Genomic DNA, 12700 nt, shown 5'->3' with positions numbered 1-12700 from the left:
CTTGCTGTTAACTTGTTCTGTTTTGTTAGAGCCAAGAAGTAAAGAGGGAGTTCTTTTTGTTTTTCTGCAGTTAGGAATGCCATTTGTCTTACTGTGTCCAATTCTGCGCCCAAGAATGTCCTTGTTTGGGATGGTATCAGCCTTGACTTTTGTAAATTGACTGTGTATCCCAGTGCTTGTAGCAAGTAAATGACCCTTTGTAAATCTGTTGTCAGCTTGCTTTTGTTGTCCCCTTGTAGCAGGCAGTTGTCCAGGTATGGGTAAATTTGGATTCCCTGTAGTCTGCAGTGGGCGATTACTGATGCCAGGCATTTTGTGAATACTCTGGGCGCAGTAGATAAGCCAAAGGGCAATGCTGAGAATTGATAATGCTCTGATCCTGCAAGAAATCTGAGGTATCTTCTGCAGATTGGTCGAATGGTGACGTGCAGGTATGCCTCCTTGAGATCTAGAGTTACCAGCCAACACTCCTTGCCCAGCATGGGAAGAAGTTGCTGTAGGGTCAGCATTTTGAATTTTGGGACAATGATGTATGTATTTAAGGTGGACAGGTCGAGAATAGGTCTCCAACTTTTTCCTTTCTTGGAACTAGGAATAGTCTGGAGTAGAATCCTTTTCCTTGTTCTGTAATTGGCACTCTTTCCACAGCTCTCATCTTTGCTAATTGCATTATCTGTTGTAGAGCTTCTGTTTTTTGATTTGGAGGTAGGTTTGGTATTCCTCTTTTGACTGGTAAAGTGTGGAAGTGGAACCGGTAACCTTGATCTATGGTTTGCAAAATCCACTTGTCTTTTGTGATGTAGTGCCAGTTCTTCGAAAATAAGGTTAATTTGCCGCCTAATGGAGCTGCTATTTGTTCCCTGGTAGGCTGATTTAGAGTTAAGTCACTGTGACTGTGTTGTTGTAGTGGCAGTGGTTGTGTCTGTGCCTCTGTTATTACCTTGCCACTGTCGTCCTCTGTAGGCACCTCCTCTGGATTGGTTTCTGCCTCTGGGACGTCTATTCCTGCCCCTTTGGGATCTTGTGGAGTCAGGAAAGGACCAATTTTTGGCAGGCCAGTTCCTGCTAAACCTTGGGGGCTGAACCTGTAAGAAATCTTTAACTGTTTGAACAGATTTTGCCTTTTCTTCCATTTTCTTCATTACCTGCTGGGCAGGTGTACCAAACAAACTGGTCTTATCCATAGGAGCATCTAATAACTTAGCTTTAACATGACTTGTTCCTTTAGCCATGCATGTCTTCTTATCACTGTGCCAGTCATGGCTGACCTAAATGAAGCCTCCAGTGCATCATAGCCACATTTTAAGGAATGGTTACTAACCTGTTGTATGTTATTTACCATTTCTAATACATATTTCTTATCGACAGAGTCATCAGAGGATAGCTTTTTAGTTAACTGATCAAGCATAAACTCTTGGTATTGTATCATGTGAAACTGACAGTTTAAAGCTCTAGCTGAGAGAGTAGCTGAGGTGTAGACTTTTTTGCTCCATCTGTCTAAAGACCTGGCTTCCCTTTCAGAAGGAATAGGGTTTTTTGCTGTGGTCGAGGCTACTGCCCTAGGTCCCTGTGATATAGTTTCGGGGTCTGCAAGAGGGGCCTTGTAAAGGTGATGATGGGTGTCTGGTACCCTGTAGAATCTATCTGGTTTGGCAGGGGCTGGAGGTAAAGAGTCTGGTGCAGAGCAGACATCATTAAAGGCATCGTCCACCACAGAAAGGACAGGAGGTATAGCTAAGGGCCTGTGCTGTGGAAGATGCAGAAAAGTCCTAAGTCTTTTTCTGGAATCTGAGAAATCCTGCTGCTGCCATTGGAATTGCTCTCGCATGGCATGTAAGGTTTCCCCAAAGGAGAATTCTTCTGGTGGGGAAGCAGCTGGAATGGATTCTTCAGCATCTGAGTCTTCATAATTGGAGAAAGGAGCCTCTGGCTGGTCTGTTATGTCTGAGTCATCGGCTGAATCATCAGAGAACACAGGCTCGGGGGGCTCTGCCCTAGGTCTCTTCTCTGGGGGCTGAGAGGCCCTGTCTGGGTGAGATTGAGATCCCCTAATCAATGATATTAAATCTTCTGCCAGAGTAAGCATTTGTGAACTAGATGTGGGCCTGGTTGTAGGGGGTTTGACAGGCACTGCTTTAGTAGATTTGGCTGCTTTAGCCCTGGCAAAGGCCTTAATGGACATGGCTGCTGGAGGCCTAGCAGCACCACGTGCTGGGGTAGAGACATCCAAGGGAATGGTGTCTGATAAGTCAGTAGCAACCACCGTAGTGGATAAAATTTCTGAGGCCGATTCAAGTGAAGTAGCAGGAGCCTCAGTGGTAGTCATAGATTCAGCTGTACTTTGATCAGTTTTCTCGGTTTCGGCCGAAACCGCGGACCGCGAGTGTCGGTCTTTTTCTTTGCGTTTTTTAGAGATTTGGGAAGTCGGAGGATCCGACGGCATAATATACGCAAAATCTGAGCCGAAAAACTGTTCAGCAAACTCTGACCGACGCCTAAGCGTACGTCGGTTGAAAGAAGCACAGGCCGAACAGGCTGCTACGTCGTGGGCTGGGCCTAAACAAGGCAAACAGTAAGAGTGGAAATCTTTATGAGGTATTTGTTTCCCACAAGTTAAACAATTATTTACTTTTTCTGACATCGGCTGAGGCAAGAAAGAGTCCCCAACGGGGTACTTAGCTTTAGAAGTCTTCGAAGTAGTATTCGGTAGTAGTAATCTCTGGATCCGACCGACCGGCACTTGCGAACAGCTTCTGCTTCGGGCGCCACGCGGCAAGAAAGACTGAGGAAAATGGCGTCGGCTGATGCCTTTATACCCGAAGACCAACAGAGATGACGTCGGGTGAAGTGCGACATCAGCCGAAGCCGGACCCGGACTTTGGAATCCGGCCGACTGAAGGGCTGCCTGACGACAGGACAACCCAGTTGTTATGACTGCAGATGCATCCATGAAGGACATCATCAAAGACAGCACACCAGTGTCTCACAAATACAGCCCATAAGGCATAACAAACTCATACAGGCTATAAAGCACAACATTAAACCAAACATACTAGTCATTGGCAACTCAATTGTGAGAAACACCGATGTCCCCCTCACCAGGCTCGACAAGGAAATGATCATGGTCAGTTGTCTGTCAGGTGCCAGAATCTGTCATATCACACAAGCACTTAAGTCTCTCCCCAACATGTACAAGTAGGACTCTGTCAATGTTCATGTTGGTATGAATGACTTGAGACGTACCTCTCTGGACTATATGGAGAGAGACATGATTCAGCTATCAGAGTAGGTGTCCCAGACAGGCGTGACTCTAGCCCTAAGCACCATTCTACCTTCACCAAGAATGATACCACAATACCAACAAAAAATAGACTTCTACAATTGGCTTAGTTTTTGGTGTCATTCCAAATGGATCCAGTATCTGCCTGGGATGACATGGTATACAGACCTTGATGCTTTGCCACAGATGGCCTCCACTTGTCACCCCTGGGATTCAGGATTCTGGCCAAGGCTCTTGCCTCCCCCATTGTGCCTTTTTTAGGCAATGTCACACAGACAAATATTCCAGCATAAAATTTGTCAAAAAGCAAATTGAAGGTCATGCTGCTTAACGTTAGGAGCCTTAACCTGAAAATGCACTCACTGGAAGCTCTCCTAACACTGGACGATGCTGACATCTGTGCAGTCACGGAAACTTGGTTCAAGGCTGCAGAGAGCACCCCTGCTTTACCAGGCTATACCTCATTTCACACATTCCAATCCCAAAATGAGGTCGGGAAGACTAAGGATGGTAGAGTTTCTATTTTCATTAAAGGCAAGCACATCCCTATACTGGTTGGCCAGCATGATGCACTAAAATTTCTTCAGGTGCAATTGACAATTGCCAAGACACCCATCCAAGTTATAGTCAGCTATAGACTCCATGACTCAGGACACCAACTCCTCCTAGCTGGACCGACTTGAGTCCATCAAGGTATTTGCTAACACCCTGATTTTTGGTGACTTCAACTATCCCACTACAAACCAGATGAAATCAAGAAATAATTGGCAAGTGCATTAGAGTAGAAATAGTTAATCAGTTCGAACACACTAGACCAGCTTGTCTCATCCCTCCACAAGGGGAGATAGCATTCTAGACTTGGTTCTCACCAACATGGGTGACTGCTGCACCACTCCATAGTAAGTTCTTCCCTGGTGAGTTCAGACCATCGGTCTCTCATTCGAAGCGTCTATCCCGTCCAACCCCCCCCCAAACCGTAACCAGGCTAAAAAAACCTCTCAAAAACTACAACCTTCTATGGGAGGCTGTCAGTACCTCTTGATGTGGATTTGGAGAGTTCTTTAATCAAATAGTCTGGTGAACTGCACCAAAATAGTTCAGCGATCTAAGTGCGAAAGTCACTGAAGCATAAACACACTTCCCAAATGTGTCAGTCACCCTAGACTCCTTGTTAGGAGGATGAACAGATGCTCTGCTCCACTGGTTCTTTCTTTGTGGCTTCTGCTCGTTCTTTCTTTGTGGCTGCCACTATGACCATAGCATCTACTGCTACTCTCTTGCCCCAAAAGTCTTTTCCCTTTGGTGGTGCCAGGATCCCTTCTGGTGTCTTGGGGATCAGATCAACAGAATCTGGTTCCTTCCACTCCCAAGAGATCAACTCAAAGAGGTTGTCAACAGGCAGATTCACACAGGAAGTAGATGGGCCAGACCCAAATACCTCCAGAAAAACAGATTCCTCTTGGGAAGGGTTATCAATACACCAACCACCCCTTTTCTTAACCTCCAGAATGTTTCCAAAGGAGACATCATCAGGTGGTGATCTTGGGACCTTTCCTCTACACTAAAATCAGTATCTTCTATGATTGGCTTCCAAGGGGAGTCCCAGTGCCTCCTCTTGCACCTTCTCTTCTTACGGACTTCCTTAGTAGGGTGCTCGAGATAAGCATCAGAATATATAAGGATACCCTGTTAGGTGGCCTGGAGACTTTGGGCTTGCTGACCCTGTGGGGTAGAGTGATGAGGGCTCATGGCACAAAGACATCTGGGAAGCAGATGGAAGATCCAAGGTGGGTAGAACTGTCTGAATTCAAGAAGAGAATACTCTCTCTCTCTACTACCCTCAAAAGTGGAATGCCCCGGGGAGAAGGGAGCTGATGGACCCGAGAAGACATGCTTCTGGACTATCGGCTCCCTCTGACCAGAAGGCAGCCCACCCGAAGCAGAAGTTGAAGCAGCACATTCTAATGCCAAAGCCCCAAAGGGGCAGAGAAGGCGCCAACAGCTTTGGAGTCGACTCTAGCAACTCTGAGCCAACACATCCACAGCTGGTCCACTCAGAGAAGATATCAGATCCAAAGATTCAACCATCTTCAGATCCAATACAGTCAGTCCCGGAAGACCTGGATCCAATACAGACAGTCCTGGAAGACTTGGATCCAATGGTTCCAAAACCAAGGAACAGATCGGAGAAAGAGCCAAGATGGATGGAGTAATACTGGTGAAGCTCTCCTGACCATAAGTAGTGACCTGAGAAATAGAACAAACTAAACAATTCCCATCTATCTGTGCAGAGAGAAACTTCCTCCTAATCCTAGCCACATCTGCCTCTGTAAGACTCCTGGAATACGATCTACAATGTCAGCTCTTCTCTAAAGGGGTAAGATTGCAGAGAGGAGACTAGGTCCAGAGAGGAAGCATAATGGGTCCAAGGGACTGGTTTTGGCTTCGAGAGGACTGGATTCCATGAACCAGACATTGTATCTGAAGCAGTCAAATATAAGGATTTGGTCTTTGAATTCGACCATTTCGAAATCTTCTGGGCCAGCTCCTTATTTAGGTCCAAAGCAGCAGTGAAAGATCCAGATGGTTCATAAAGTCGTTTTCTCAATGCTTTCTGGCCTGCCTTGTAGGGTTGTGCTCCAGCCAGTGACTCTGAAATAGTAGTAGAGAGAATTCCCTTCAAAATCATTCTATTTTATTGACTAAAGTCCTTGGATTAAAAAAGACAGGTATCTCGCAAGAGATTTTCAAATGGGCAGGACTCTAACAATAGACACAAGAGCTGTGGGCATAAGACAAATGGATCTTGTGCCCACACTCTTTACGCTTTTTGAATCCTGAAGGATTTTCAGCCATACTACTACGAAACAGCAAAGAATAAGGCAGAAAATTATTTTTTAGTAGGAAAAAAAGAAAAGGAAAAATTACCAACAATAGAAGAAAGGATCACCATAACGGTATAAAGTACAGCTGAGGAAAAAAAAAACTAGCAGGAATGGTATCAAGATATGCAGGAAAAAAACATATAGGGATAAGGGAGGATATATGAAGATACAAAATATAAACCAAAAATATACTAGAAAGACAACACTAAGAAAATCTTTTGTAGCTCACTAAATGCTTGAGAGCCGACAGTGACCATGTCCTTACACAAAGACAGCGAATAAGATCTAGAGTATGGAGGGGAACTACAGCATTATGGGTAAGGGAGGAGCTTCAGAATTTGCAGTAGCCACGAACTGTATATAAAAAAAAAAAAAGTGGCAGAGTCAGATCAGAGGATCTTATCTGAACCCACATGTTCAGGAATTAATGAAAATTGACATCAGATTAAGAATTTCTACCCAAAGGTGAATTTAAAATCTCATTTTTATATTCTCTGGAAGATTTTGAGAATGCAGCCAGGCAAATCTCCTCAGCACAGTAACAGAGGCATATTTTAAACAATAAGTAGTGACCGGAGAAATAAAACAAACTAAAAAACAAAGCCAATTTTTCTTCATACTGCAGATGACTCTCTTTCCACTTTCGCAAGTAGTCAGAATAACCTAACACATGAACCTGAAAATTCAAAATTCTAAAAATTAAAGTTGTAGAAGCATACATTTTTTCCCAAAACTTATCAATTGCTTTACTATCCTTTTCACAAGGGGTAGGAGTATAGTTAACACAATGCTACGCAGCAGCTGAATTGACTCGGAGAAGAGTATATAGAAAACTGAGGAACTTTGTATATTCAATCTGCCTTCTTAGGTGTAAGAGACTGGCTATCAGGGAAACCACAGGCTGTGACAAATATATCCTCCAATGTTAGTAACACTGAGGGGATGGGAGGAGGTTCTTGGAATGCCAGTTGTAACACCTCATAGTATTTTCTGAGGGACTGAGAAACCTCCATGCTTTCCCACTGAAACCACTGGCACATTCTGGAAATAGCCTCAGAGAAAGAAAATCATAGAAGGGGAAATTCAGATAATATGCTCTGTGTCTGAATCAGAATTTTGAGGAGAAAAAAAAAATAACTGTCCTATGACATTCCTCTCTAGATTCAAATTACTGAATCTTCAAAAAAAGATGATTTTTTTTTAAACAAGAACAAACACTTACAGAATACTCTGAGACAGACTTGACAAATTACTCCTGTCCAGTGAAACTGGAGCAGGAGAAGATATTTAACTTCCTGTTTATTTTTGACAAGAAAATAAAGGCAAAAATGATTTTAATGGCAGCAATAGCTTCTCTAGAGATGGGCACAACATTCTGGTCAGGCAATGGCACCTTCCCTACTCCTTCTACTAACACCAATAAAAGTGGTTCTCTTTTGCCCACTAAGGGGACCCCAACTACCACAGAAGATGTAGCCAACCCTAGTCCATAGTGCCTCTATGGGCAACACCACAGGAATATGGGGAAAAATGAGTGGTCTCAGCAACCATCTTTGGCCACAGCAGAGTCATCCACCTATGGCTGAGGCAAACTGCTAGAATGCTATGGTGGCAAAGGCTGTTTAGTTAACTTTTTTATTTTTGTGGCTGGAAGGACCAACCTTAGGACTGGTGGTTTGTTCCACAGTCAAGCCGAAAATGGTGCCCCTTTCCCAGGTAAACTAGTGAGCACAAGCCAGTAAAATGTCAGTAGCATAAAGTCACTTTTCCCAGCAAAAACTAAGTAAAAAGCACTTGTATACTGTACTAGTCACAAAAAGTAATTTAAATACAGTTCTCCAACGAAAAAAAGGTTATACAATATTTGAATCAACTTTTAAACTGCCAAACACAAAAGTGCACTCCCTTTAAAAGTATAGCAAAGTCACGTGACAGTCAAAAACATGTTCCTAGATTAAAAAGTATTTCCTATACAGGAAAGTAATATTAAACATCAAAAATAATATGTGGAAGGTTCTTCCCCAAAGGGAATTTTTCTGCCCAGAAATGAAACGGCACAAGCTAACCATCAATCCCTCAAGTCTGGACAGGAGCATACTCTTCAGCAGCAAGAAAGCTCTGAAGGGCTCGATTCACAAGCCTGTCTTTTTAGTCAGCTCAGCTCAAGCTGTCCAGTGATTTGGGCACATGGAAGGTGTGCTGAATCTTTGGAAGCTGACCAGTTGTTATAATCTATGTAGGATATGACCCGTATAGCTTAGGCTACTGCAGTAGTGATCAATATAAAGAAGCTTAGATAATAAATAAAACAAAAAACATCACCCAAAAGAACTGAAAATGACTTATTAAAACACCTCCAGCTCCTTGGCATGAATGCCTTCAAAGGAGTTAAAATCACACTAACAGACAAGCCTTTTATATACCATTCTTAAATACGTAATTAAACTCCATTAAACAATTTTTCAATAAAGTTATATTAAAAACCTTCCACTTACAATTATATTCATACCAGCAGGGGTCAGGGTACCATACTTAAGGATAAAAATAGTTTCCTTATATGAGAGCTTTTTCTTCACTTCTGTATGTATACCCGTTTGAACAATTTTTTCCAAAATTGTACCCTGTAATCCGGCTGGGTTCGCATTATGATACTGTATAAAATGCTTTGCAAGAGGACTTTCAAGCTTACTATTTTTTGTGAGTCTAACATGCTCTTGTAACCTCAACTTGAAAGCCCCTTTGCTCTCCCCAATATAAAACATATTACAAGGACATTTTAAAGCGTATACAATACATTCTGTATCACAACAAAATCTGCCATTCAAATTAAAATAGTGCACATTCATTCTGTCAAAAGCCCTATCTATAAACTTACAAGCAATACATTTACCACAAGGAAATGTGCCTATCTGTATAAAGGCTTTACTCATTTTATTAATGAGGGCTGGAAATTTGCTATGAACTATTCTATCTTTTATACTCCTTCCTCTATGGAAGGAGAATAGGGATCCTATGTAAATTCCTTAAACTTAAAAAGGGGTGTATTTTCTGCTCCCCATCCGGTTATCCAGGGAGTCTATTAAATAAGAGTTGTCTCTGGGACACAAATCTGTCCCGTTAAGTCCTATTGATGTCACACACCAGGTTGAGGTTGGGCATGCGGGTTACTCGAGTGGAGCCTGACTTGCGGATATGCAGCAGTCCCATCAAGGGAGGGTCGGAGATTGCTTTGCATGCCAGCCAGACAGAGGTTACCTTTAAGAAGTTGGAGACTGAGTAGAGGGACAGGGCTTTCTGTGCAGGGTAGATGTTTGAGGCCCTGGATTCCCCTGGTGAGGAACCTCTATGGTGTCTCCAGCTGCTGCATGTGCTTTTTGTGAATTATATGCCAAAAGGGGCATTGCACTCAATAATTGGTCTTATAAGGGAAGAATACAGGGATGTTATGACCGCCCTGTCCTTGGATGAGATACTCTTACTAATGAGGTGAGCTATGTAGAAAGCTTTCCATACAACGGAGGCAGTATGGTGGTCAAAATTCAGTTGGTCATCAACCTGGGTGCCTAAGTCTCTCACGACTCATTGCATGCTTAGGACTTTGTTATTAATGTGATCATTTATGGGGACTTCACTTTCCTCAAAGGGGATGATGCATTTTTTGGCATTCAGTATTTTTTGGCATTCAGTTTGAGGCTATGTTTCTCACAAAAATCATTTGTTTGCATGAGACACACTTGCAGGATGTCCACATCACTTGGGGAATTGATGACAGTGCGCAGCTTGCAGTCATCTGAAAACCTAGTCAGCCATAATCCACTGGTTTTGGCCTGTACCTCAGAAATGTATATCCCAAACAAGAGAGGCCCAAGACCGATCCCTGGGGTACACTGCTTGTTACGGGTCTACTCCTTGATGTGGCTTCCCCTACTTTTTAATAAAGATTGCTATAACATGAAAATGGACCAGAGTTGCCAATATGTTAAAATAGCTTCTAAGTAGTGGCACATTGCCTGTATGCATGCCTGAACTTTAAGAACTTGTACATTTTTCTATCAGCAGCCTACAGTGCAGTCATTTCTCTTACATGTTCAGCGAAGATGATCAGTGCCTGCTGTTCTGCTGCAAGTTCCACAATGAATCCAGAGTTCTCTGCAAAGACCCAAATGTCTCCTTCATTTCCAGTGTAAAAGAAGATTGGACCAAAACCTTTATCCCAGTATTTATCTGTAAAACAAAGAGAGAGTAAGCTTCTTTGTTGTCTGTTTACCCAGATATCAACTAGCCTCAGCAAGCAGGGAGGGGTCATCAGCTCCAGACACACCACTGGTATAAACACAGCAGGACTCCAGCAGCTGTCCTGAAGCTATTAAGTGAAGCATTTCCATTTTTCCAACAGTCCCAAGATACCACTGTAAAGACCAAAAACATTTCACCACCACCTGGAGACCTAGTGGTGTAGCTAGCAATTTACAAACTCAAAACAAGCCATATCAGCTCCCACTGCAAAAGAGAAAAGATCACACAGTGACTTCACAGATGCATACCACTAAACTGTTGTGATTCAGGTGTAACACCGACTTTTGGCCTTGGGTTCGCCTTGCCTCTACCATGTTTAATTGCATATACATAATTATGAAAATAAGTCTATACATAGACTTCTTATCACTGACTATATTAGCTCTAGTATCGTAAAGCCTACTATTAAAACTTAAGAAATTACTCCTCTTTTGGGCCTTCATTTATATATATATATTTTTAAAGGCCAGCACACTAACTTTTAAATATTTAGAGGATGAGAGGTATGCACAAGCATAATCATTCTGCAAAAATGCTGAAGTTCTCCAAGGTGTCTACAGAACATACATACTAGATGCAGTAATAAGAACCTAACTTTAATGTCAGTAAATGTGGCACCATGAGACTTGACAAGTTTATTTTACAGCAGTAATTCTTGCATTGTTCTACCACCCTACCAGTTAGCCAGACAGATGGGAAATGTTGAGGCAGTCCTGAACAAATTCTGCAAAATTTAGCAAGTTACAAGGTTCACTGTATGTGCACCATTTCTGTAATTTTGCAGTGGCAGCAAAACACATGCAATTTGGTACAGTATAGTGTACATGCCTGTCAACACCTGTCCTGAGGACATGGCCAAAAAACCCAGAGGGTCCTGTTATCCAGCATGCATTATCTCTGTCATACCCAGCCACCCATCTTCCCCGATACTGTTGGACTAAAATGGACACAGTGTCCAATATCATGGAGATCCCTTCTGAAAAACAGCACTGTGAATGCCTGAGAAAGACCACATGACAATTCTTCAAGATCAATCAGCTGCACACAAGTCTACACTTACACAGTTCCACTAGTGAAAACGCAGTACAGACATCTCCCATAGGTCCTCCCCAAGTGCCAGAAACAGTGTGTGTGTGGGGAAAAAGGAGAGTGCAAACTACCCAGCCACGACAAAAAAAAAACTTGTGCTAGGGTAATACACTTGAAAATGCAACATGTAGCTTTCTACAAATTACATAAGTAGCTTCCAACCTTACAAAATCTTAAGGGCTGGAGAAGTGAAATGCCTCTGCAGCTTATCAAAGGCACACAAGCAGCTGGCTTCAGCAGGTATAGACATTTTGGCCCAGATTATTCCCCAAATGCCCCAAGCATAATAAGCATCCCAAAATTATATGTACTTGGAGGAATGGGAGTAAGCAGCCAATGCAGGTTTGCTCAATTCAGAAGATGGCGTTGGCAGAGCTCTGTTGCAAGTGCCTCACCTGGAGGAAGACCTAGACACTTGCAATTAGGACTCAACAATAAGTGCACACGCACAGTAAATGGAAAGTACAGTTTTGTACCTACCATAAATGTAGATGTCCGATAGGTATGCATCTGCAGTCATAACATATGGGTTGTCCTGCCTCAGGCAGCCCTTCGGTCGGCCGGATTCCAAAGTCTGGGTCTGGCCTCGGCTGATGTTGCACTTTCCCCGACGTCAGAGCGTCTGGGGTATAAAAGCATCAGCCGACGCCATTTTCCTCAGTTTTTCTTGCCCCAGATGCCAGGTGCCCTCTAGGAAGGCTAAATTTGGATAAATGTTGAAAAGTTCCAAACATTTGCAAATTATATACATGTATAAACAAACAAATACACCATAACAGATTCCCCCAGCTAGCTAAAAGAGGGGTAAGTACCCTAGGAATACCACAGAGGGGAAGGAGGGAGGGTAATCCTGATTGCAGATGCATACCTATCGGACATCTACATTTATGGTAGGTACAAAACTGTACTATGTCCCTTCAAGGATGCATCTGCAGTCATAACATATGGGTAGAATACCATAGCCAATCTGGGGGAGGAGGTACTAAGAAAAGGATGGTGTAGTTAAGATCCCCTGCAGGACTGCAGTTGCAAACCCTGCTCTGGATCTAGAGTATAAAGGTAGATTGTAATGCTTGGCAAATGTATGCACGGAGCTCCAAGTAGCAGCTTCTAAAATGTCCTTGGTAGCCACCCCTCGTAGGAAGGCTGT

The 12700-nt window shown here is 43.0% G+C and overlaps 1 protein-coding gene across 2 annotated transcripts in view; it reads right to left on the bottom strand.

Annotated features, from left to right (window-relative positions):
- DPP7 (dipeptidyl peptidase 7) overlaps window positions 1–12700 on the bottom strand; it is a 2619404-nt gene that overhangs the window by 2267561 nt on the left and 339143 nt on the right. For both annotated transcript variants that reach the window (XM_044058506.1, XM_044058507.1), the window contains exon 2: window positions 10250–10389. In XM_044058506.1, coding sequence (XP_043914441.1) covers window positions 10250–10389 — 140 coding nt within the window. The remainder of the gene's footprint in view (window positions 1–10249; window positions 10390–12700) is intronic.

The sequence above is a fragment of the Protopterus annectens genome, chromosome 16.part0 (assembly GCF_019279795.1).
Source record: "Protopterus annectens isolate FY-2018-M chromosome 16.part0, PAN1.0, whole genome shotgun sequence".
Classification (NCBI taxonomy): domain Eukaryota; kingdom Metazoa; phylum Chordata; order Ceratodontiformes; family Protopteridae; genus Protopterus; species Protopterus annectens.
Note: the sequence above shows the minus strand (reverse complement) of the source record. Positions and strands in the feature narration are given on the sequence as shown.